Source organism: Magallana gigas, chromosome 5 (assembly GCF_963853765.1).
Source record: "Magallana gigas chromosome 5, xbMagGiga1.1, whole genome shotgun sequence".
In the NCBI taxonomy this organism is placed as follows: domain Eukaryota; kingdom Metazoa; phylum Mollusca; class Bivalvia; order Ostreida; family Ostreidae; genus Magallana; species Magallana gigas.
The window spans coordinates 14,865,337-14,890,587 of record NC_088857.1 but is presented as its reverse complement, the minus strand read 5'-3'; the positions used below and the strand labels follow the sequence as shown (position 1 = coordinate 14,890,587).

General features: G+C 33.6%; 1 protein-coding gene across 2 annotated transcripts; it reads left to right on the top strand.

The window, feature by feature from the left end:
- The first annotated feature begins 281 nt into the window (after positions 1–281).
- On the top strand, positions 282–24,709 carry LOC105325948 (transient receptor potential cation channel subfamily M member-like 2). 2 transcript variants are annotated; one of them, XM_034471965.2, is made up of 33 exons: positions 282–462; positions 916–981; positions 5,410–5,604; positions 5,927–6,112; positions 7,797–8,033; positions 8,449–8,665; positions 8,842–9,052; positions 9,380–9,524; positions 9,895–9,988; positions 10,485–10,615; positions 11,069–11,263; positions 11,869–12,033; positions 12,282–12,463; positions 12,797–13,049; positions 13,144–13,228; positions 13,351–13,421; positions 13,561–13,698; positions 14,248–14,391; positions 15,622–15,855; positions 16,053–16,230; positions 16,571–16,624; positions 16,928–16,960; positions 17,108–17,234; positions 17,575–17,794; positions 18,119–18,249; positions 18,670–18,809; positions 19,028–19,149; positions 19,319–19,413; positions 19,981–20,184; positions 20,412–20,604; positions 20,891–21,010; positions 21,485–21,658; positions 22,074–24,709. In XM_034471965.2, the coding sequence occupies exons 3-33, from the start codon at positions 5,419–5,421 to the stop codon at positions 22,176–22,178; spliced, it is 4,770 nt and encodes a 1,589-aa protein (XP_034327856.2). In that variant the 5' UTR covers positions 282–462; positions 916–981; positions 5,410–5,418; the 3' UTR covers positions 22,179–24,709. The 2 variants fall into 2 exon arrangements, with proteins under 2 accessions (XP_034327856.2, XP_019921765.3); XM_020066206.3 differs by lacking the exon at positions 282–462 and having other exon boundaries at positions 523–981.
- The last annotated feature ends 542 nt before the right edge of the window (positions 24,710–25,251 follow it).

Genomic DNA, 25,251 nt, shown 5'->3' with positions numbered 1-25,251 from the left:
TTTCTATTCGTTACACCATTGAACCCACCATTTTTTTTAATCAGTTGAAATCAGTTTCCAAAAAGTTGACAATTTAGACTCACAAACTGTTCATTTACTTTGCCAAAAGGAGTGTGGTTTTACTTTAAGACCCCCCCCCCCCCCCCCCCCTCACGCTTGAACCCGTCATGTGCTGCAGAGAGAGAGAGAGAGATTCAGAAAGAGAGAGAGAGAGAGATCCGCCACTTGTTACGAGGGAGGAGAAGCGAGGACGTTACATAAACAGCATGACCTAATCCTGACCTCTCGGATGTGCAGATGGCGGCCTTGAAGCCAACGCCTGGCCTTCGAAGCACCGTCTGTTTACAATTTCACAATTTTAACAAAACTTAGTACAATACATAATTTTAACCCTTATGGAAAGAAACTTCGCTACCCCCTGATGCGTAGTACACACAAAGAGCGATCGGCGAAAAGCTGCATGTAAGTATATATGCATGCTCAGAAAACAGCTGATCGCGATTTAACTGGGTCTCTTAGTATTATCGACCCGTTTTTAAATGGGTCTTTAATATGAAGTAGAACACTTATTTGCATGGACAGATTGCATAAAATATCTTTATTTTCGGTTTTATCATGTGCTTTAATTAATTAAAATTCTGTCGGGATATGCAGGCTTACAGAACCCTTCTAAAAAAAATTTATTGCGAAAATGGCAGCGGTTACATTATCTGGCGTTTATTTAGTTTACTTTAGCAGTTGTTTGTAGAATGGAGGTGGCGTGGTCAGACCGGCCAATGCCTTACAAAACTGTTATTCAGCTGTAATAAATTATAAGACGGTTGGGATTTAACTAACCAAGGGTCAAGGCGCCTCGGTGCCAACTGTGCACGTGTGACCAGATCAAAACTAATCAAGAGGGATTCGTTTTTACAGGCGGAGACAATTATGACCGCGACTGACCACTGAGAGAAAGGAACAAAGGGAGCCGATAGATTTAAGGTATAATTGCTTTGTGTTGTCATTATAAACAAGTGCATGTATGTGAGTTTATTTATTGATCTGCAAAGCTTTGAAATGTGTGACAGAATAACGCAACGTCGTTTGTTGTGGTTTTTTTTTTTTATAATGCTAGAGTATTTTTTTTTGTAATCTATGTTGCACTGATAAGGTCAGCAAACCTTTCAATTCTACATGTGGATGTTAATTGATTGTGTAGATAATTTCTGAGATATATTGATCTTGTTGGATGTCAACATCCTCTCTCTCGCTCTCTCTCTCTCTGTCTCTCTCTCTCTCTCCAGCCAGGGCATACATCAGTAGATTTGATTGAAAAAGGAGGGAATGCTAACAATTTCAGTGCATCAATTTGCGAAATAAAAATTGTTTGCATGATACCACATTCAGTGTCCCAATCACTATGCCCTACATGTATATGAAAGATATTGTACAGTGTATGTATTAGGCGTTAACTTTACTTTGAATGACAAAATTGAAAAGATTTCTTTTGGGCTGTTGTTTTTGTGAATAATAAATGAACATAAAGGTTTTAACAGGAAACATTCCACGTGCTAGTATGATTTGTAATCCAGCCATGAACTGCTAATGTGAATGCTCTATGATTTATATAAATATATATGCTAGGTAAATTACCAGGAAGAAGCCAATGTACTTGTTTATAATCCTATTCTTGGCGACCCTTGCACTTTACGTTATAAGCTGTTACAACAACTTTTAACAAGTGGTTATACAAAAAACCTTATCATTATTGTTGAGTACCTTTGATAAACAATGGGCACTGACAGGGAACAATCACTGCTGAGCTTCCGAGAATTATCACTTTGAACCATTAGCTGTGAAAACCTTTTTGTAAAACTCAACACGGTCTTTGTACAATTTTTTTTTAACGAAGGGAGGGGATGGGTGGTGGGGTATGGTGAAAACTAATTCACCTAGCCTCCTCGTTTTTAATTTTGTAAGTATGATCAGTTCTGTATATTATGATTTATGGTTCACCATCATCCCCCCCCCCCACACACACACACACATACACAAACAATCACCCCACACACACACTATCACCCCCTCCCCTCTCTCCCTCCCCCACCACTAGCATTAAATGTTTCATGATTAACTTAAATGATTTTCCAAAGAACCAAAATGTATTCCAATTGAGGAATTATATGATACTGCCTACTTTAGGAGACAGACTTTGTCTGGAAGGCTCTGCTTACTGGAATGATATACTGTATAATGAAGGAAAAATAGTCATTTATCATGTAAAAAAAAACAAAAAAAAGATATTTCTCTAATCAAAGGAGAAATGAACCTGTACAGATGTTTTTTTTTTGATTATGAATATGATTTTAAAAACATTTATCGGTACTAAGTTTGTTTGGTGATTGGAAACATTTTTGATTAACATTATTTTTGAATTAGAACTTTGAACAAAATTAAAGAAAACAAAATGGGGATGAGTCGATCATAAAGCTCCAATTTTAAACAAATTTTCATTGCATATATCTACACGTGCCTATGCTAGCTGTTTTCTTTTGTGTATATAAAGGAGGTATAAACCTTACACATTCAAAATTTCAAGTTATATATATGATGTCACTTAAATCATATGTGATGTGTTAATTAAGAATTCCTCTCGATCATGCAACAAAGAGTAGAATAATTTTCAACTCAGTATGCATGTTGAAAAGCATATTTCATACATACATGTTTAATATTCATTATTTCATGTGTGACATTTCTCAAAAAACATGAGAAATATGTTGCCAATCTAATATATTCACAATAATTAATTCTGATGGCGCATCTTATCTTTGACATCTTTGTGAAAACAAACGGAGGCTTTGCATAGATATATATATATATACACAAGATGAAAGGTTTAGGAATATAGCCGATAATCTCTATCTATCTGCAGATTAGATTAGCCCAGAAATTACTTGACCAGACAGTGACCTATTTAAGTCAAGGTTGAAGTATTCTGGCCTCTACCGTCTTTGGGTGAATTTTACAACTAGCTCAGCTGACCAAATAGGACATGAAAGACATAGCACGGATGGTAGTGTGGATTGCCATATCCTGACAAAATGACCTGGTTGCATCGACCCTTGAGATTCACATTAGTAACATTGGACATTTCCTGTCAAGCATTCACAAACCAGGAGATATCCCAGTTGACAAACATAAATAGATCTAATGTTTGAAAGCCACAAGATATATTGAGATTATATATGGTTTGCGTGCATTCTGCATTATTTTGGAGCAATATCAAATCATTTGATATTTGTTAGTGATGTATGTGTAATTCTTCGGAGGATGAAGATTTCTGATTGTCATGCTACAGATAATCAACATCCACGCTGTCACCTGAGTCAATCTATAAAAACAATTCTAACCCTTAAGTATTAACGAAGATTTAATCATAAATTCACTTGTGAATAGATTCTTGCAAATACTAAACAAACATTTAATGTAGAGAGTACATGCACACACATGATATGATAAAAGTTTTCCTGCATATATATCTCTGATTAATATGTCCTCTTTCTTAACCTTTCTGGGATCACAGCCTTGAGGACCTCTAGAACACCTGATGTCAATTACACAATGACATGAAATGAATCTTAAGATGGAGTTGTTTACCTCATGTACAAGCTGTATAATATCCCATCATTATCACTCAAGGTCACAGATTTATTTTAGAATTTTTAAAGAACGGGTGGATTGAGCTTTAAATTTATGTCGTAAATCTTCCGCCTTATCTATTGCTGTTATCTGGCACATCATCAGCTCTTTTTTAGAAAAAATAAATGCAGAGTAGCAATTTACATGTACCTGATAGTTAGGTCTCTGAGCTGATGTTATTGACTCTTTGGGAGGTTTTTATTTTCTGAAGTACATTAAACTAATATTTATCATAATCTTTAACAGAGAATGTATGAATAATACACAAATGATACGGTACGTCAGCTAACTTTGATAAAGGTTTTTAAATGACCTCGCTTTCTGGTCATCATTCTTAATATCGTACTTTTACCCTCTCCCAGTTCAATGATTTCCTTTATTCCTGTGATTTTTGTTATAATTTTTTTTTTTTAACATTTTAAAAATTTATGTCCTTAACTTTATTTACAGTCACTCAGTTTTATGTAAATATAATCTTTAGTATACATGCAGTTTTTAAAACATAAGATTCTCACAATACTGCAGCATTTTAACCAAATTGCCCCTCGACTAGATATGTTATTTTAGTTGATTTTTATTACTTATCACTAATCTGCAAGTTTGTAATTACCTATAGATCAAAGTCCCCATCTTAATTGCTTCATACACTTACAGTAACTCTGCAATTAGATAAGCAGATTTATAATCCCAATGAGGTAATTGGCTTCCAGGTGTGAAAAATCATAGGTAGTCTATAAAATGAAAACACCTCTACAATTCAGTCCAACATAGCATAAAGTACAAGTAGGATGTTCTAACTATAATTTGAAATGAGGTGAGTTATTACCTATAATTTTTGCAAGAATTACTTTTTAATTTTTGGGAGGGTTTTTTTTAACCACCAAAGTGAAAGTCTTTGAGTTAACTTACCTAGTTTTCATGAAGTTTTTCAATTTATTTTATTGTAAGCACATATTAGTAAGTGAAAACAGAGAGTATATTTTGGGACGTTTTCCCATTATTTTGTAATAAATTATCTATTGAAATGTAAAGCTGTTCAATTTCTTGTTTACTTTTATTTAACTTCCATATTTTCATAACCCCGTTATGATAGGCATTATTACAAATTCAGCAATTTGCATATAAAACATTTTCTGTAGGTGAATTAAAAAAAATGAGTTATAAATCATTTTCTGCTTGGGGGGTCTTGTATTCAAGAGTGTTTATATTGTATCTCACTGCTACAGCAGATTAAACAAAAAATGGGGTGGTGTGGATCATATTTTCTTGAGGATGGAACTTTTGAGCAAAAGTCTGTGTGTTTGGAGCAGGGGAGGGGGGAGGGTGTTAGCATTTTTTTCTCTTTACCAATCATGAAATCCTAGGATAAGCCATTTTCCCATATATCAAATTTAATGCAGTGGCCAGTGCATAAATAACGCTCTGTCTGAATAAACGTCAACCGAAGAACAGCCAAGTCTGAGGCTTTGGCCACAATTTATGCTATAAATAGGTGCCGAATTGCTTATATAATACATGTAGCCACATTGATGATCAGAGATGAAGCATCATTTAATAGAAGAAAAAACAGGGACCATGGACAGACAATTGTATTCAATGTTGACTATATTGATTTCTGTTTATATTTGATTTATTAATATATACCATAAGCAATTTCATTCATTAGACAAGCTTGCAAATATGGTTGGTTTGTTCTAATTTGGTGATGGTCAATTTTTTTTTTGGCAGTTTTTCAGAATGGCTGACCCCGATTTGCTAGATTTCAACATGGACTATCTTACGATTGACGAGGATCAGTATCGCACTGTGACAAGTTTGAGTTCTTACATCAGCAGAGGCTCGGTTGATAATCTCGATGAAGTCTCGAGCCGAGTCACAGGAGGGATCCTCAAGTTTGAGTTTGAGGCTGGCGGATGTGAAGAGGTATGACTCAAACTGACACTTTTTAAGGAAATGTTCACTCAGAGAGAGAGAGAGAGAGAGAAGAGCAAGAGAGAGAGAGAGATACAATTTACAGCCTTGAGCTGCTGGTTCCATAGTAGTATAATGTAAACAAGCAATGAAACTGCCTCATATTAGGAAAAACAAGGCAATAATTAATTAATAGTGTAGAAAGCTGTCAGTACATGTTCTTCCTATTAAAAAATCCTCAAGGAATATTTTTACTTCATTCAATTATCAAACTAAAGCAGCAATCCCATTTTTATAAAAGTATAAATGACATGAGTTGTTTCCCTTGTTCCAGCTTCATCAGAGCTACTTTATCGCAATCAGCGAGGATTCCTCCATGGACGGGATGGCCAAGTACATGTCCAAGATCTGGAGGAAACGGACCCCCGACATTATCCTCACCATCATGTCCAACATCGGACATTTCAAACCGTGGGAGGATCTATCGCAGGTGGAGGACTTCCAGTCAGGACTTACACAGGTCAAATATAACTACTGTAGATTCCCTATTACATTCTAGATTCTAGATAGATAAAGTCATATTCTTATATCAAATGGCGAGAATACATGTATACCTGGTAAAATCGAGAGCACCAAACTTTTATCATTATTTCATTTACTTAGTAGCTGTCAGAAAATAAAAGTGAAATTTTAAAATCCGCAATGGTTGCTCCTTCTACACATTTCACAAAACGAAGGCTGTGTATAAAATGTAATCCAAAACATATTACTGGGGCCACTAGGCAGGGTAATTATGATTCTACCGGTATTCTTCCTCTTACTATTGAAATAAAAATGGGAAATTTTTTTTGTAAAGCTGGATTAGTTTTATGTTGCTAAAGTAGAGAACAGGTGACTTTTTACGACAGTTTATTTGATGGATGAATGAGCAGACACAAGCATTGCAGACATGATTGCATGAACCAGTCATTCACAAAAGATGCACATAAAGCAAAAAACGATGAAAGAAGTTTTGTGTTAAAATCTGACAAAAAATTGATCCCCTTCTGCCTTACACAGACCCAGTATTCAATGTGCACACTGCTTGTTTTGGGGGTTCTCTTTCTTGATGGATGTAAAATCTCATAAAAATCAACTTTGTAAACCATAACCATAGATAATCTTCAGTAGTGTGATGTATGTCCAAGAATAATATTAGCACGACAGCCTTGACTGTATCGAAAAACACTCGAAAAAGTCGTGAATAGGTGGTGTGATGTCCCTTTTTACCCTTTGGTGACCCCTGTTATTGTAGTTATTGATATCTCGAGGCCCATGCACTTGGGATTCATAGACCATTATTTGACATATAATGATTTGTAATGAGACTTTGTAGTCGAGTCAAGGGGAAATTCATCAGGGAATTCAAATTGGGGGAAATTTCATTTGCATATATTATTGCTAAATATTGTTTTTCTTCCAGCAAAATTTATATTTGAAAAACTTTTAATATGCATTAGATGATGAAATCATTAAATACACTATCACAATAATGAATACCCATAGAATTTATTAAAGTTGCAACATCAGAAATGATTTCTCTGCATTGTCATCAGATGATGTCTCCATGAAATTTTAGTTATTTCATAGTAGATAACTTATAATACATTTTCTGTCAATTTGAAAAATTGATAACAGGACCGTTATTTTAAAAATTATCTTCTCAAAATGAATTGCCATATATGCATGTATGTAATATGTATTTCCTTGTAGGTAAAACTAAAACTGTACATTAAATTAACAGTTGAACTTTGATATCTTGAACACTGATATCTCGAATACAATTGCAATGTCGAAGTCAGGGTTGTCTCTAAAAATTGAAGTAGAAGGAAGAAATAAAAAAGTAGAGGGGGGTCTGGGGGTTAAGCTTATAGCTAGATCGTGTTTGAAATGCAAAAATTAAGTAATTACGTCACTTAAGGCGGCAGAATTCTCTACACCCCGGGTCGTAGAGACAACGCTGCAAAGTGATTTGTAAATCCCAACCACTTAAATTATTTTTTAAATATATTAGCCTTGATATCTCAAATATTCGGATATCTCAAATTTTTTAAAATTCCATCAGTCCAATTTAGTTTGAGATAACGAAGTTTGATTGTATTTTTCTTATGAATACAATGTTAATTGATGCATCATTATTATTTTTATCACATATCATTTTCTAGGCTTTAAACACAACAAACATGTGGGTTCTCACTAATGGATTGGACGGCGGTATATCTCGGATTGTCGGTGATGCCATTCACAACGAGCATGAGCGACGCTCAATACTGCTATCTCGAGCCAACACAGCGTATGGAAAAATCGCTAATTCCGCCCATGTTGAGGAACTAACAAAACTAACGGTCATAGGCATTGTTCCGAAAAGTACTCTTTCTTATGGAAAAGACATTGCAACAACTGTAAGTAAATATTGTGTTTCAAGGTAGGAAAGATTTAAAAAAAAAAATTTCGGTTTCTAAAGTAATTTCTTTATTGCTATACGTAATTGACACCAGAGACAGAGACTTTGAATTTGAAGGGAGACAAATAGGATCTCTCATGATTTGCGATGGTATTTGATTTTTATTCAAGCTGTGTGTTTTATATCCCCGGCCTTGGCGAGGAGATAGAAAACACACAATTCTTTGGATAAAAACACATGATGAAATAATTTATCTCTGAAAAATTTTATCGTTTAAATTTTAAATACAGACTTTCTTAAAATTTAAATACAGACTTTCTTTGGAATAACATGTGCTTTGATATTTAGCAAAATCAATATTCCCAGAGTATGAAGTTGTTGTGATCTTATCTCCTTTCAAATTGTATTTCCAGCATGACGTGGTGGTTCCGCTGAAGAACAAAGGCTTGAGAGCCAAACGTCACACTTCCGAGCTGAATGCCGAACACTCCCATTTTATTCTGTTGGACAATATTACAGACTTGCATGAAAGTATGGCCTTGAGGTACAAGATCGAGGAAAGACTTCTTACTCCCATTGGACGAGGAAAAAGATACAGAAAGATGATTAATATGAGCGATCCAAATCTGAGTATGATTATATATTCGTATTATAGACATATATTGTATATTTATTTATTTAGCTCTGTTTAATCTCGGCATCATTAAAATCTTTAAAAAATATGATATGAAGAAATACTTGTTCTACCACAATTTTCTTATTATTTACATTCATGTCTAAATCAAGGTGTTTTTTTGTATTGACAGACATGGAAGATGCCTCAGCTTTCTTACATAATCATTCTGACATAATCAGTAGCACCTCAACCCCCATGGTGGGCCTCTTGATCCAGGGAGGACCAATTGACATCGAGCATGTGGTTGACCTATTGCGAAAAAAGGTCCCTGTTCTTGTTGTGAAGGGAAGCGGACTGGCAGCTGATCTCGTTGCATTTGTTTTTAATGAAAAATTGACACAGTAAGAAAGTACATGTACTTATAATTCGTTAAGATTTAAGAGAGTGGATGGTCATGGCTTTTTTTTTACCACTATAATTTTGAGATAAACAGCTCTATGTAAGGATATAGGAAAAAATCTTAATTTTGAATTTAAAACTTTGTTTTTGTTTTTTTTGGCTAAATGGGGAATTTTTTGACCACCTAAACATTAACGGGGCTGAATTTTCAACAAATTCCCCATCAGATCTGCTTTGAATTTATTTAAGCCTAAGATGAATGTCAAACATTATGATATGGAGAAAATCAAGAAATGGTTTCATTTTTAAACTGTTTCATATCTATTCAGCCCAAATGAAGAACATGAGGCATACCTGAAGCAGGAGTTGATCAAGAGGATGTTGGTGTGTTACCCCAATGATTTCCAGGATGACGAACCGGCCAGGAATCACTGCCGTGACCTAATCATCGAATCGGCCAACCTGGCACTACAGGTGAGATTTTTGGGAGAAGGCGTCTAAGTTATGGAACTTGTGCCCAATCCCAATTGTATCTTTGTACAATAAAAATAAGTCAAATCAGGTGAGAAAATAGGATTTAACTGTTTTAACAGAATTTGTTGAGGACCTATTAATTATAACTACAAGTATAGTGTTAATATAAAACTGGGAATATGTTTTAATATAGGTATCCAATTCTTTGAATTGATTAAATTTCTTATATTCAAGCACAAAATAAAGAACTTGTAATGGATGGTAATCTGGTGTGAAAAGTGTATAGTGTTTCATATTGAGACAGTTGCTGTAGAAATGTTCACTTTAGTATACAATAAGTATTTTATGGCTTTTTATTTTTCTTATTCAGGAAAATGGAAAAAGTATTACCATTTTGGACATAGAAGCAGATCCATCAGCTCTCAAGAATCTGGACATGTACATTCTGTTGGCTCTTTTTGAATGTAAGTTCTATTCTAAAGAGTGAAATAAATAATAATATGGATTGTACATTTTTTGTGATCCTCTACTTTCTGCCTTCTTGCGACCCTATTTATTTTGCTATAAATGAACATGCTTTTATCAAAATTAAATCAGTAAATTTTAAGTTTTCTTTTTAAAATCTTTTAAAAATTCTCTAAAATGCCAAATGCAAAAAAAGGTGACAGCCTTTTTTTTCATATTCACAAAATTTGCAAAATGTAAAGAAAACAGGACTTGTAAAAATAAATGCAAAGCACAAATTTTGTTAACCTATAAGTACTGGTATATATTTTAGTCCTGATGAACGTTATTTTTATTTTGTAATTCAAAGTTATGTGGTTTTGTCACAGCTAAAGTTTAAAAATAAAAAATAGGCTAACCCCTTTGATCAAGCCCTCCCCAACCCCCATACAAGAAATACCCTAGCTTGAAAAATGTTACAGAATTGATACTGAAGTTCCTGTGTTGTACTTTTAGCTCAGGGAACCAAGCAGGGGACTCAGTTCCAGGAACAGTTTCAGTCGGATCTGAAACTCACCATGGACTGGAACCGATGTGATTTGGCGGAGTCTCGAATATTCAGAAAATATTCAGGAAAAGTCTTACAGGTGAAATTTCAACAAAAAATCATAGTTGGACTTAAATAGAAAATTTTATAACTGTCATTTTATCAAAAAGAAAAATAATTTTGATTACTGTAAACCAATTTTTATTTGCGGCGACTTTATTTCGCGATTAACTGTCCATAAACTGGTTCGAGACGACTAATGTTTGCAACTAAGCCTTATCCTGACCTGTATTGTTATAAAAACTATAGACCAACGATTGGTTAGTGGCAAGAAATATTCGCGACGACAAGGCTCTTGCTAACCTCGCAAAAATTTCTCGCAAAGTTGGTTTACAATATTTCTTAAACCTGGACTTATTATTTTACTCCTTTGTTCATAAATAAAGCAATTAAATATAAAAAAAAAAAAATGGAGTTAAAAAGTTTGTCTTACTGGTAATTGCTGTTTTATCTTATTTAATTGCATAATTTGATACCATTGTGTCTGTTACAGATTCCTCCTGAGCTTTTTGATAGAGCTCTGCTGAAGAGAGACAGGGAAAAATTTCTTGACTTGTTTATGGAAAAGAAGACAATTGTATTACATCAATATCTCAACCACAAGAAGCTTCTATATCTCTTTAACCAGCTGGAAAAACCTGAGTTCTTTTGTCACATATGCTTAGAAGGAGTTCTGGCTAAGATTCCTGTAAGTTTTAGTGCTCTTAAGATGTAATTAATTATTTTGTGTTCTTATAACCTATGAATCACGATTATGAAATTTTTGATTTTATAGTCTTTCTATTGTCCTTTTTCTTAAATAATGTTTTGTGTTAAAAAGAGTTGAAAATAAGTTTACTTTTCTAAAGGAAAAAGTAATTCTAAAATGATTGTGAATGATTTTTCTGGAAGTCCATCAATAAAGAAAGAGCTGCTTTTAAAAATCTGCATTTTGAGCAATGCAGATACAGTCAAACTTGATTATCTTGAACTAGATGGGACTATTTCAAAAATTTGAGATATTGATGGTAAAATATTTAAAAAATAAGTGATTGGGACTTATAAAACACTTTGACATATCCATTGTATCATCTTCGCTAGCCAAGGGTTTTCGGTCCACTCTGCTCCCCATAAACCCTAGGGTTTATGGGAAGCAGAGTGGACCGAAAACCCTTGGCTAGCAAAGATGCCATTGTATTCGAGATATCAGTGTTTTAGATATTGAAGTTCAATTTAACTGAAATGTAACAGAATAAATGCCTCATATTGGCTTATTGATTATCTATTAATTTCTGAATTGTCTCCCTTCTGTAGGGCACCTGTTATCCTGTGGACAGAGACTTCCTGATGGACAAAGACTCCGAGTTGAACCAGATTCTGAACAAGCTGACCGGCCTGGAAAATCTGGTCTCATCTTACGACCTGTCCATGAATGCTTCTGGGAAATACGTTTGTGACAAACCTGCAGCCGAGAGGAAGGTAGCATATTTTTTCCCCCATTATTTTTGCTAAATTATGATCGTAAAAGATAAGGCTTTAGTATACATGTATACATATTACATGTATATGTTACTCTTAAAAAAAATAATTTCTAAGGTTGTAAGAGGACAGAATGTCAAATAAGCAGAATAAAACATCTTTTGTTTGATTTATTGTTCACATGTATACATGACGTGGTATATCTGTGATGATATTAAATCATTCATAAGATTTTTTTGTTGACAAAGGCCCTGCTAGCATTGATTTATTGGGCTGCCCTCACTAACAACCCCAAAATTGTGAAGTCGCTGTGGCTGCAGAGTGAGCAGCCGATGGTGACCGCCCTCATCATCAGTCGGATCTGGCACCAGCTGTCCAAAAAGTGGGTCAAGGACTTGGACACCAAACGACAGCTCAAAGAGGATGCCATGTAAGTACATTTACTGGTGAGAGTGAACTGTAGGTAATTTTTGGGATCAACTTCGTTGTTAGTAAACAAAGTAATGTACTGATTTGCATAAGAGATATTTGAATGTAAAGGTTAAAGTTTTCCTCATTTATAATCAATGATAAACGTACTGGTATTTTAGCTTCCACTTGCAGTTGATTGAAAGAAAGAGTCAATCAGTTTTTGTTCAGTCCAAAAAAAATGTTCTTATATCTATGTACATGCATGTAGATGGAACAGGTCCATAAACTTAAGAAAACATTTAAAAAATGGTTTTCATTCAAATGTATGATACTCATTTACATTTTAATTCAGTGAATTTGGACAGCATGCTGTTGATTTGCTCGATCTGAGTTACAAAGACTCAGCCCTGCATGCCATTGCATCACTGGATGACAAGCTGCCAGAGTTTGGCAACAAAACAGTCACACAGGTTGCACAGCTCTGCAGAAACAAATACTTCATTGCTCACAAAAGCTGCCAGAAGTGGATGAACCATCGGTGGCACGGAGTCTTGCGGATTCGAGAAGTGGATTACAGAATTTTCAAACTTCCGGAATATGTTAAGGTGAATGAATGAATTTTTTAAAAGATAAACTACTCTTTGACTATTTATTCTATGAATTTTTTATAAGAGACTTAATGCTTATTTTTTTTTTTAGATCTACCTCAGCATTCTGTTTATCATTCCTATGTTCTTTTGGGTCACCTACGACGTTGAAAAAAATGGTGTAGCAGTCAAAGAAGGTAGACATGCAGTTAATTCATGCATCATCCATTTTTATGATATTTGAAATTTGCGTAGATAACAATACAATTTAAAAGCTGTAGCACAAATATGTAAGATGAATTTTAATTGGCTATTTCAGAGGAGGAAGATGAAGAAGAAGACCATATGGAGGCTACTGAATCACAACCTTTATCAGGAGATGAGAAATGGGTAAGTAGAATATTGATCTATATTTTTAAAAAAGCATACTGTAATTGTGTAATATGTTCATGTATGAGAAATTTGCTGTTTTAAAAACAATACCTAAGGTATGAATCTAAAAATAACAGGAAATGTGTTGATATTGTAGAAAAGAAGCAGAAAAGCCAACGTAACATACCACGTCAAGGAGATGTTGTCCTACGGACGTCAGAATCTTAAAGTGCCAATCTTCCTACAGTTTTACTACTTCTACAGCGCCCCCATTGTCAAATTCTATATAAGCCAGGTATGATTTTTTTTTTGTTACATACATGACATGACATTGCAGTCCCATGTAATTCAGCTATGATATAAATTGGCTATCACTCTGAACACAGTTTTCTTCTAATATCCTGTATATGATTGTATACTGTAGATTCCTAATTAAACAAGAAGAATTAATATCTGCATAAAATCGTGAGAAACGTATCTAGCTTTTATTTTTCAGACATATGTAAACTAATTGAAACTATTCTAAGAATTCATCGTTCGCAATTTTATATTCTCGCGAGTTGATGCAAACTGCATGAATTGTGGAGTTACCGGTAAGTGCTCGCATAAAATAGGGAATCTACAGTATGGAATCCTATCTGTCAATGGTACCTGCACTTAATTTAGTGTATAGTTTTTACAGATCTTTTTTATGAATACTGCGTGAAACGCTTATCATTGGCTGTAATTACTTAATGAATTTCAGTTTTTGTACTTTCTGTTGTTTAAATCATTTTGAATTTTGGTATCTGATACCCACTTTACTTCATTTAATGCTGCAGTGTAACTTTATGAATTTCGACAGTTTTTCTACTTCCTGTACCTGATGCTGTTCAGCTTGGCGGCCATCATCCCTTCCTGTGGAGACATTCAGATAGACATCATCCTCTACTTCTGGACATTCATGTTGTGGATCGAAGTCATCCGGAAAACCATCCTGAAGAAAAGGGTATGTACCAGTCTTTTATGAGCAGAAAAGGGGAAAGCATTATCGGTATCTTTACCAAACAGCAGTTTAGATCATTGAGATTTCACATTTAAGGTAGTATGGGACAATATTAATGTGGATTTAAGTATCACATTATGACTAAAATACTTTCACCAGTAAAAAAATTTTCAAATTTTACAATATTTAACCTCAAAATATGTTTTAAAAAATTTTGAAAAGGTAAAAATTTTAAAATCCCCAGTAGGATTTGAACTCATAACAACTTACTGATTTGTAATGAACCCTCTAACCCGCTGCGCTACGCTGTGGGAAAGAAACTACTTACAAAATTACACTTCATTGTTTATTTCAATAAATACTACGTCACAACATGGAGGTGTCCCATATTATCACCTTAAATGGATTCTTTTAAAATCTATAAATCTGACATCATACAACTTGTTAACCAGTGGGAGCTTAGTTTTTATCCAGTATCACATTTCCATGTAAATGTACTATATAAATATTTTTGGGAAAAAGTAATTATACCCCCACTCCGATGGAGAAGAGGGTATAATGTTTTACCATTTTGTGTCTGTCTGTCCTTTTGTCTGTAACAAAAACTTCTGTCGCATTTTTCTCAGCAACTATTCATTATAGATGCTTGTCTTAAATCACTCTCTGTTTAGGCATGCCATGCGTTGGGATATATTTTGTACAAATAGGACGTCAACTTCCTGTTGAATGATGACTTAATTTGTTTATTTTTAGCAAACATTTTCAAACAAATTTTCATCAAAGATTTCTCAGCAGCTATTTATTGCAGATGCTTGGGTGTTTAATACACTAATTGTTTAGGCATGCCATATGTTTGCATCTATTTTAATTTGTACTAATTGGACACAACTTACTGTTAAATGTTGTCTTTGCTTATTTTGTATATTCACATCAGAGTGGTGGTATTACAAGTGAACATTAACACTTGTTCAAAATTTATGGCTCATGAGCCTGTATTGCAGTGTTTACTTATTTCTGTTAACAGAATCACAATTTTCAGTTTTTCATTCAATCATGCTGATTTAACATGTAAATTAGATGATTTTGACACACTTTAACTACATATTACTGTTTATGTATTTCTTTTGATAGAACCCAAGTAATTTTCAGTGTTTCATTCAATCATGCAGATTTAACATAATTAGATAATTTTGACACAACCACATATTAATGTTTATGTATTTCTGTTGACAGAACCACAAGGAGTTAACGGTCCACTGGACAGTGGTAGAAATCATCTTGATCTTCCTGTACCTGCTGACAGTCGGAATCATCCGCATCATCCCCCGCTATCTTCCCTCCATCCAGTACACCACCGCAAAGTTCATCATGTGTCTGGGGTTAATCTACTTCTACTATAGGACCATGAACATCTACTTCCCCATCAGCCCTGTGCTCGGACCCATGTTGATTAGCATCAAGAGAATGGTAAAACCTCTGAAATTCAGATTTAAAAATAAGTCGTAAAAGAATGTAGATTCCTTATTTGCACAAATAGAACTATTACAATTACATGTGATTTTCTTCAATTTTGTGAAATTGCAATCTCTTGTAGAAGTATGGATATATATGAAAATTCGTTTTAAAAAAAATGTATATATATATAAAAAAAAAATTTCTTCTAGGTTCGATACGACTTCATTACATGGTTCAAGATGTTCATGATCATCATGGTGTCGGGTGGGATCGCGATACAGGCCACGCTGTATCCCAACTACCCCCTCTCGGAGTACGGACTTACCATGGCACTCAGCAGAGCCCTGTTTGCAATGTTCCTTACCAAAATCGATGATCTAGATGGAGGTATACACAGATTTTTCTTCAAAAGATACTTTAACAATACTGTAGATTCCTAATTAAATGCAAGGAATTAATTTCTGCTTAAATCGCAAGAGGCAACCCTCGCATATTTTAAAATCTTGCTTTTATTTTTCTGACAGTTTTGAACTTTAGAAAATTTTAACAAAAAATCAGTGATTACGATTAATTTCTTTAAATTTAATTATGATAGCAAATATAATGTTTAGGTCCAAGAATACTAGATATATAAAGGGTAATTGAATGCATTTGATTTGTATCTTATTAATATAATCCTATCTGTATGTATTTTGTTAATTAGGCTTTTTTCTCTATCATTACATAGGTTCCGATAAATGCCATAGGTTTTACCACAGTCAGAATAACAGAGTTTGTCACGGTGAGATTTGATATCCATATTATTAATTTTCATCATGTGAGTATTGTAAATTGTGGACATTTTTACAAGGGTATGACAGGGTAAAATGAGGTAAATTTTTCTAGAGGTAATTTAAAAGGTTTTGGGGGAAAAAAATCATTTTAACCCTAACCAACTTTCTTAACTTATTGGTAGATTTTACAAGTTATACCTATTTATTGTTTTTGGAAAATCTTTTTGGTCATTGTATTAATCTTGTGTGAATTTTATTTGTATAGATGTTATATTTGATGGAAAGTAATATGAGGATTCTTTCTTTGGTAGATGCTGCTGCTTCATTTTGGAATCGAAATATATGTGAGTTTTTATAGGAAACATATTTGAAATCTTGAGTGATTTAATATGAATAATCATTTCAAAATCTGATGAGATTTTCTGAAAGAAATTATAAATGTTAATCTTAAACTTAATCAGACAATTCAGTGTAATTATTCTCTTTTGCAGCCAAAGTCAGATTTTCTGATGAATATGCAGTTTGTCCACACAGAAGTTTTGGGGGATATGCAATCACTATCCAATATCTTCTTCTCACTAAACTTATCTTTATTACCTTGCTGTATGCCCTCTTCAGGTAAGATATATATTATCATCTCTTTTATTTTTATAAGTATCATATTTTATGGTACATGCACATGTGTATATCATGATAATTTGTAAAAATGTACACACTAGTTGTTTCCCTTTTTAACTTGGACTCTAAATTCAAACTTCTCACTTTTTATGAGGATTCATTCATCAAAACTTATTTTTTGACTTAATTGACTATTAAAAAGAAAAGCCATCGTATCCAGGGGGTGTTTTAAAATTGGAAAATCAAAAGAAATTATCTTTGCTTCCCAGTACATCAAACAATTCATAATATTTAAGAGTGATGGAGTTCGATGATAATAATTAGAATCCACCTTTTATAGCACCACCACAACAAAAATACAGGCTGAATCAGAGAAAATTTGGAAGTTCCAGCTTCACGATTTGATTGTGGACTTCGAGACTCGCCTCCGACTGCCTGCGCCTCTGAACTTCATCAGTTACTTCTTCATGCTCTTTGAGCTGATCTACAAGGCCGGGAAAAAGATGTATAAATGGATCTGTCGCTCGGGCTGCTGTGTGAAGCACGAGGATTTGCCCACGGTATAAAACCCATTTTATTTAATTGATTTTTTTTTTAACTTAACTTTAATATTTTTCATGCTTATGCAAATACCAGTACCCATGATTTTATGAACCAATATCTCAGTCTTGAAAAATCAAAAATTTTAAATTTTTCAACAAATAGAAAGATTCCTCTTTAAACACTAATAGGTACACGTAGAATCCTTTCAAAATATATGTAGTGATTGGGCAGCAAAACGATTGGAAATTAATCCTGACATTCTCTCAGTGGATCAATCATTATACGTACAGCTTACCATGGTAAATATTTATGTTGTGGAAATCAACGGGTTTTTTTTGCAGGATAAACCACCTGCTATTAAAGTGAAGCATCATTCTGATTTTACGTTTTGGAAGACGCTAATGAAGAATCTTAAAAAGCAACAGAAACAAGATGAAATCAATGCACTAAGGCCTCTAGAGATGGAGCAAAGGTATGTTTCTTAATCATAACAAATGAATGGAATCATGATGTTATTTCTTAAGCTCTAAAAAATCTTCATTTTTTTGTGACATCTTTTTTTGTTATTTCAATGCCATGGGATAATTTACTTAAAGTATACAGTAAAACATGCTCTTAATGAAGTGCCAGGGACGGCTAATTTTACTTCGTTATAAATGTAATTCGTTATATCCGTCAATTTTACAGCATTTACATTATAAAGTCATGGGGAATACAAATCCCTTCGCTAAGAGCTTCAATTCGTTAATAGCGTGTTTGCTATAACCATGTTTTACTGTATTGCTAGAAGTTCATGGGTAATACATTTTTTTTTTCCACAATCTACAGAAAACTATAGAAACTTCTTCAGTAATTGTGTGATTTGATGGGTTTTTTTCCTAACAATTCCTAGAATGCAACAGCTGCTGAGCCAGTCACTGGTCCAGATGCAGTTCAATGACAAGTTGACAGAACAGCTGAGTAATCTAGAGAGGAGCGTAATGACCTGTCAGATGGCCCTAGAACAGGTCCACCACAAAATTGACACCATAGGTAAGCTCCAGGATGATCCCTTCATCATGGTGCTCTGTTCAAGACCTGAAATTTTTCTGTTTTGCTCAGAAACTGTTTTCGTACAATTTGACAAAGAAACCAAATTCAGATTTCTTAGTATGTTGAAGTGGGATCATATTCCCCTTTGTATTTATATATTTGATGATCCAGCTTGTTGCTTGGCCATTGTGTTTAATTATTTGATTTGATCTCAATAGATCCCAAGAAACTTCCGGACATGGAGAAGACCACCATTCTCCACATGGCAAGTCGGGAATCCCCGTACCCTGGTACCACTGTGGAGAGATTCCCCGTCTTTGACAAGTACATCAACTGGGAGGTAAGGAGGTTCTATATTTTGTCTAGGAAAATTCCAATAATTTATTGCTCAAAATGTACTAGAAAGATTTGACTCTTCCAATCTTGATGTGAACAGTCTTAACAAAAAAAAACACAGAAAACCAGCATTCCTTGTGATATATAAAACTCTTTCTTTTTTTTTTTTGAAGGAGGCCTATGCTTCTTATGACCCTGTGCTGTACACGAAACCAATAGAGGAATACCCTGAAGAAGTCCGGCTATTGATCGACCTAGACTACATAGAGTGAGTACTTTTGGCAGTCGTTGAATATTCATGATTACATCTGAAGATTATGTTTATTCATATATATCATTGCAATACAAAGGGCTAGCTTCTTTCATGATTAAATTACACAAAGGATACTAGTTCTTTTAAATCAGTTGGCTTATTTATCACATGTACGTCATTCTTTGTTTTAGTTTCCAAATAAAGGCATGAATTATAATCTGAATCATCTTAATAGTTCAATTTCAACAATAATTTTGAAGATTTTTTTCAAAATGCATTATAATTATGCAGTTTTTAATATACAGATATATGCATGAAAAAAGGGGGCAAAATATGAAAGGGCTAAAAAATAATTTGTTGACCTATAGGCAATGGTTACTCTCTCTCAGAGGGTGTGCTTTGCAAGGTTTATATGCCCTTTCGATGAGTGATTGGGATCAAGCCAATGTTTACTGTTTCTATGGCATCAGGGTGATATTAACTGTTTCTATGGTAACGCTAATATTAACTTTTCTGTGTCAACAGGTTCATGCATACTGTTTGTATGGCAACAGGTGATGTTTACTGTTTCTATGGTTACAGGTTAATACACAAGTTGGAGGATGTCAGTCTTGACCAGGACGATCGTCACAGCATTCTATCTACACAGACTCTTCACCGACCGCTGTGGAATGTTGTGGCAGGTTACAGCATTAACGATATCAACATGGAAATCAACCGCATGTCCTGGATTGACAAGGATGGAGTCCCAATCAAATATGCCTTGGATTCTTACAATATTCCATTGTAAGTGAAGTCAACCTAAAAAAAATTATGTAGTGTTGATATTCCAAAGCTAAGTAAAGACAGTTAAGGAAGAAAAATCTCCAGTTGACATCTGAATACTATTTACTCAGAAAAGAATACTAGTATTCTTGAATGAAAATGTATTTAAAGCCAGAATCAAATCACAAGGATTTAGTAATATGATAGTTGCAAAATTGCATGGTTGACTTTAACCTTTGCCCTTGAAGGAATCCCAATGGTCGCACAGGACTCCGTGGCAGGGGCAAGCTATGGAGGTGGGGACCCAACCACAGTGTGAAAGTGGTCATCTCCAGGTGGAAGCGGTACAAGTCGGACAGCTTCATCAAGGTCAATGATAAGCGGGTCATGGAGGTCATTATCATTCAGAAGAGGGCGACAGGGGAATTAACTCTTCCAGAGGCAAGCTCAGTTTGAAATTTTTTTCTTCAAAATATACTTTCAATTATCTGAGAAAATGTTCATTATGTTTAAAGGTGATTTATTGATCCATATACTGATAATCAACATGCTTCACTTTCTAAAGGAAATATCATTGGGGTTATTTTCAAGTTGCTGTAAAATATTCAAACATTGATGCTTCATTAGTTGGAGGAATGGTTTTCAGTTTTTCAAAGCTCTACTGTGATATAAAGACCTAGCCTTGAGATGTCTCTTCCATTGTTGATATTTTTGTTTGCCTTGTTAGGGGAAGGAATATGGACATCTGTCTCTGTACTCAGCTGTCTGTAAGAAATTCTTGGACAAAGTGCTGGGCCAGAAAAATGCTGAAATCGATGAACAGATGTCAGAAAATCAGATGGTTGAGGTGACTAATGATTATATGCTATAATGCTGTGGTTTAGATGTACACAACCTTATTTCATTTTTTTTAAAATTTAAACACTTGGTAATCAAATAGTACAAATTTTTTGTTTTAAATATAAGTATAGAATTAATTTGAACCAGTTCTCATTTGAAAATTGGTTTGATATTTTCACGATTTAAATTTTGAGTCTTGATTTAATTTCTTGAAACCAGGTAATAGTACATTGTACTTACAAAGTACCATTTGCAATGAAACTGTTACAATATAACACAAATTTAAGTGGTATTAAAATAGACACCTGGCAAGAGTTGGTCTTTGGCTAAACGTGTTATGAAAACTCTTTCTAAGAAATGAATTGTCTCTGATTATTTCCAAATCAACCATTTTGTGAATGAAAATTAATGCACTCAAGTCATGGTTTTCATATTTTGCATTTGTTACAGATAATGTCATCTTTGCTCTTTTCTGTCGCAGTTTTTCGAGCAGTTTGTGGAGCCCCATCAGGGTCCCTTCACGGGATTCACCTCAGGGATAATTTACAAGGGCTACATGGACGACCCCTCCAACACAGATAATGCCTGGAGAGAGGCGGAGGTCTGGAACTTCCACTATCATGTTCCGGATAACTTGGATTCTAGGATTGTCCAGGTAAATTTGATCTGTATGAGTTTATAGTGCAATGACTCAAGTAAACATCCTCCGAATTAAGGTGCTAAGACCTGCTGCATATCTACATAGATTCATGTATTCAGTTTTGATTTTCATGTATGAATGATGCTTATAAGCTTACGTACAATCAAATATCTTGTTAATGGGTCATTTGCAAATATTTTTACATCATGATTTTGACTGTATGAATTTACCCTATTATCAAATTAATATATATTGTATATTTCATATTGTAATTATGATTGAGATGAGGCCTTTTCTATCATTTTATTCTAATTTTCTGGGTGAAGCATTCTTCAAAATGCAGTATCAAAACTGTAAATTTGATCATTCATTGACAAATTCATTGCTAAGCTAGTAAAAATTATAATAATCATATTTTTGAATTTTGTAGAAGGAGAAAAGATGGAAGGAAGTCTCATCCTATCTTCACTTGGCCGGAAATCAAAACCTCATCCTCCAAGAAACCGCTCGTATCAATGGCGCTTATTATGTCTAAACCAATTAGTGCCCTTTATTGTTGACTATGCCTACGTGATATGGAGTACTTTTCTCTATGTGACTAACTGCCTTTACGAAAGGTCATTATTGAACATTCATTTCCCAGTTCTTTGGTGCTCAGTTATTTTGCCCTTATGATTATTGTTAATTTACTCAAAATATGATAAGTTTTTTTTTATTGCATATCTTTTGAGTTTGAAATTAGATTTAATTCTCTTTTCTTCATTGGCTAGAAAAACAATCATTTGTTGATGAAATGTAATTGATTTATTTGTTCTTGGAAGTGCAGCTATATACTCCAGTTGTTCATTAGTTCTAAATTGGGTTTTTTTAAATATATTTTTGCTTTGTACATTTAGGGAAGGAAACAAATATTTTGCTATTGTATTTAAACTGATTTTTTTCCTCTGAAGTTTGCATACAAATAAAAGAAAATGCCCAGAAATAGGAAATACTGGGTCATATCGTTTTTTTATTGTGCTGTTTGTTCTTAAAACTTTTAAGCTCCAACAGCACAATAAAAAAACAATATGACCCAGGTTGATAACTTTGGCTACTGGTACCATGGTTGTGTGTAGTGAGGCATTGAGAAGAGTGCCTTAATTAATTGTTACCAATAGTTGCTGACAAAATGCATATGAATTATCAATTCCTAATGTTTGTCAAAATGAAATTGCAGTTTACTACATGTACATGTATTACCATTTACCTAAATGAAAATGGCACGTATAAGAAACGGGTATGTTTTTAAATACAAGTAAACCTTTGTTTTTTAATGTCTTTTGTGGGGGATTTCCCCCTTTTTTTTTTCAGGTTTACCCATACCTCACTGTGTTGCATTTTTAGCCCATATGATTTTTTTTTATCATTTTTTCATTTGTCACTCGATATTATGTGGGATAATCGCATTTTTTACCACAAAAATAAAATGAACATGGTATGTGTAATATTTTAGACTTCTGAAACGGGTATATACATAACGGTACATGTTCTTTGTTGTACTAATGCCGCGTATTTATCTTTGTTCACTTGCATGGTTTTAAAAATTTATAAATCTCCATTTTAGAAACTGAAATGAAGAGTTTTTATGTCGTTTTTAATAACGGGTAGATACATGTGTATGTAAATTTCCTGTATCATAGTCTATAACTTGTGAAAAACCCGCATTTATCTTATACATACATGTGTAGTTTGATAATCTTATTGCATGGGAATATTATTTAAAGCAATATGAGCTGCATTTTTCATGTTGAATTTTTTTTTTTACTAAATGTTCTTTTCTACTAAATTGACAAAAATATCATGGTTTTTAAATTTCTGTTAGCCATATTTTTGTGAAAAACGCCGTTAAGAAGCCTTTCTTGGAGCAAAATTGAATTAATGTCGTCCTGTACAAAAATTGATTTGCTATATATTCTTTAGAAAAGAAATATTTCCTTTGACAAAAATTAATTATTTTTTCCAACCTTATTTATCATAAAAGTTTAAGTTACATGCAGACTTATCATACTAGAAGGTTTTTGCAGCAAAATAAAATTCTAAAAATCACAGCTCATATTGCTTTAAGTTCATTTACTTGGATTTGTGAGACTAATGAAATCAGGAGATTTAATGCATTTACATGTAATTATCATTTTTTGCATTATTTTGAACGTCCTTGGCATGATTTTTATTTCAGTCTGCCATATTTACGTAGAAGAACAAATTTATTCTGTAGTGTGTACATTGAAGAACTGCAATGACTCTAAGGGAGATAAATGATGTAAACTATTATCAAGAATAGAAAAGGCAGATTATGTTTTGATATTTTTTTTTAATTTGATAACATATATTTGCTAGTACATGCATATATCTGTAATACACACTTGTCAGTAGTTTTCTTACATTGTAGTTTTGTGTGTTTATTTTGTATTTTGGGATTTTGTTGTTGTTGTTTTCTTTTTGTGTATATATAAGTCTTATGATTTCCATTGATCAAATTGTCCACTAAATTAAAATTTTTATGAGATCATTAAAAAAAAATCACCAAAATGTGTGCTATTCATCATAATCATAATATTATGTAAAATGTCTAAAATGACACGAAGATTTTTATGATCAAACTTCAGTAGGCAAATATTTCTGAAGATTGTAAACCATAAAATTGTTTTTCTTTTTTACATAGTATGATTTTTATACACGTATGAAGATGTATTTTACATACTTTATATAAAAAAAAATTGAATTCATGTTTTAATTGGTGTTTTGGTAGTTTCCCTTTTTTTTTTTTTACAATTATACTTGGTACATGTCTATAGACACAGCATGAGAGTTTAGAAATTATTATTAAAAGTAGCCAATGCTGTGTCAGAAAATTCAATTTCAAACTTAACTGTTTGTTCTCCCTCAAAAATTATTTTGCACATACAAAAACAAAAATGTTTTTGTAGATTGCAGCTGTTGGAAAAACAATCTACTGCTTTACTTGAACCATTTACCCTTGTTTACAACGAATAGGAATAGTGTGTGAATAAAACGTTATTCTGTCTACTTGGTGAGTCTTGTTTATTAAATGTGAAGTGATGGCCTTTAAGGTACTTCACTAGCTGATTTGTAAGAAGCTGGTACAGGATTGGTTTTTTATCTAATAATTTACATCAATACTTGCATGCCACACCACCATGGAAGATTTATATTTATTTCAATATCTACACCTGCATCAACGATTTGAAATGTGCCTGGGTTTTAGAGGGGTTTTTTTCTGACTGAAGTATCCTGTTCTTGATAAACATATTTTTAAATCAATTTAACTTCCATGCACAGGGGATTTGAGACACCATAAGTTTTGAGATAAAAAGAAAGAGTCCTAACCTACAGGCATTCTTATTTTAATCTTAGCAATATTGGGCCAATGGAAGAGAATATGGTCCCAAAACACAGATTTTAAAGAGACCTGCTAAAACCTTCATACTGGACCTAGAAAAGTAGTTAAATTACTACTTCACACTCTTTACCCAAACGCACTCTTTATATGAATTATGAGCAGATAGAGGTAATTGGAGAGTATAAATAGTATTACATGTACCAAATTA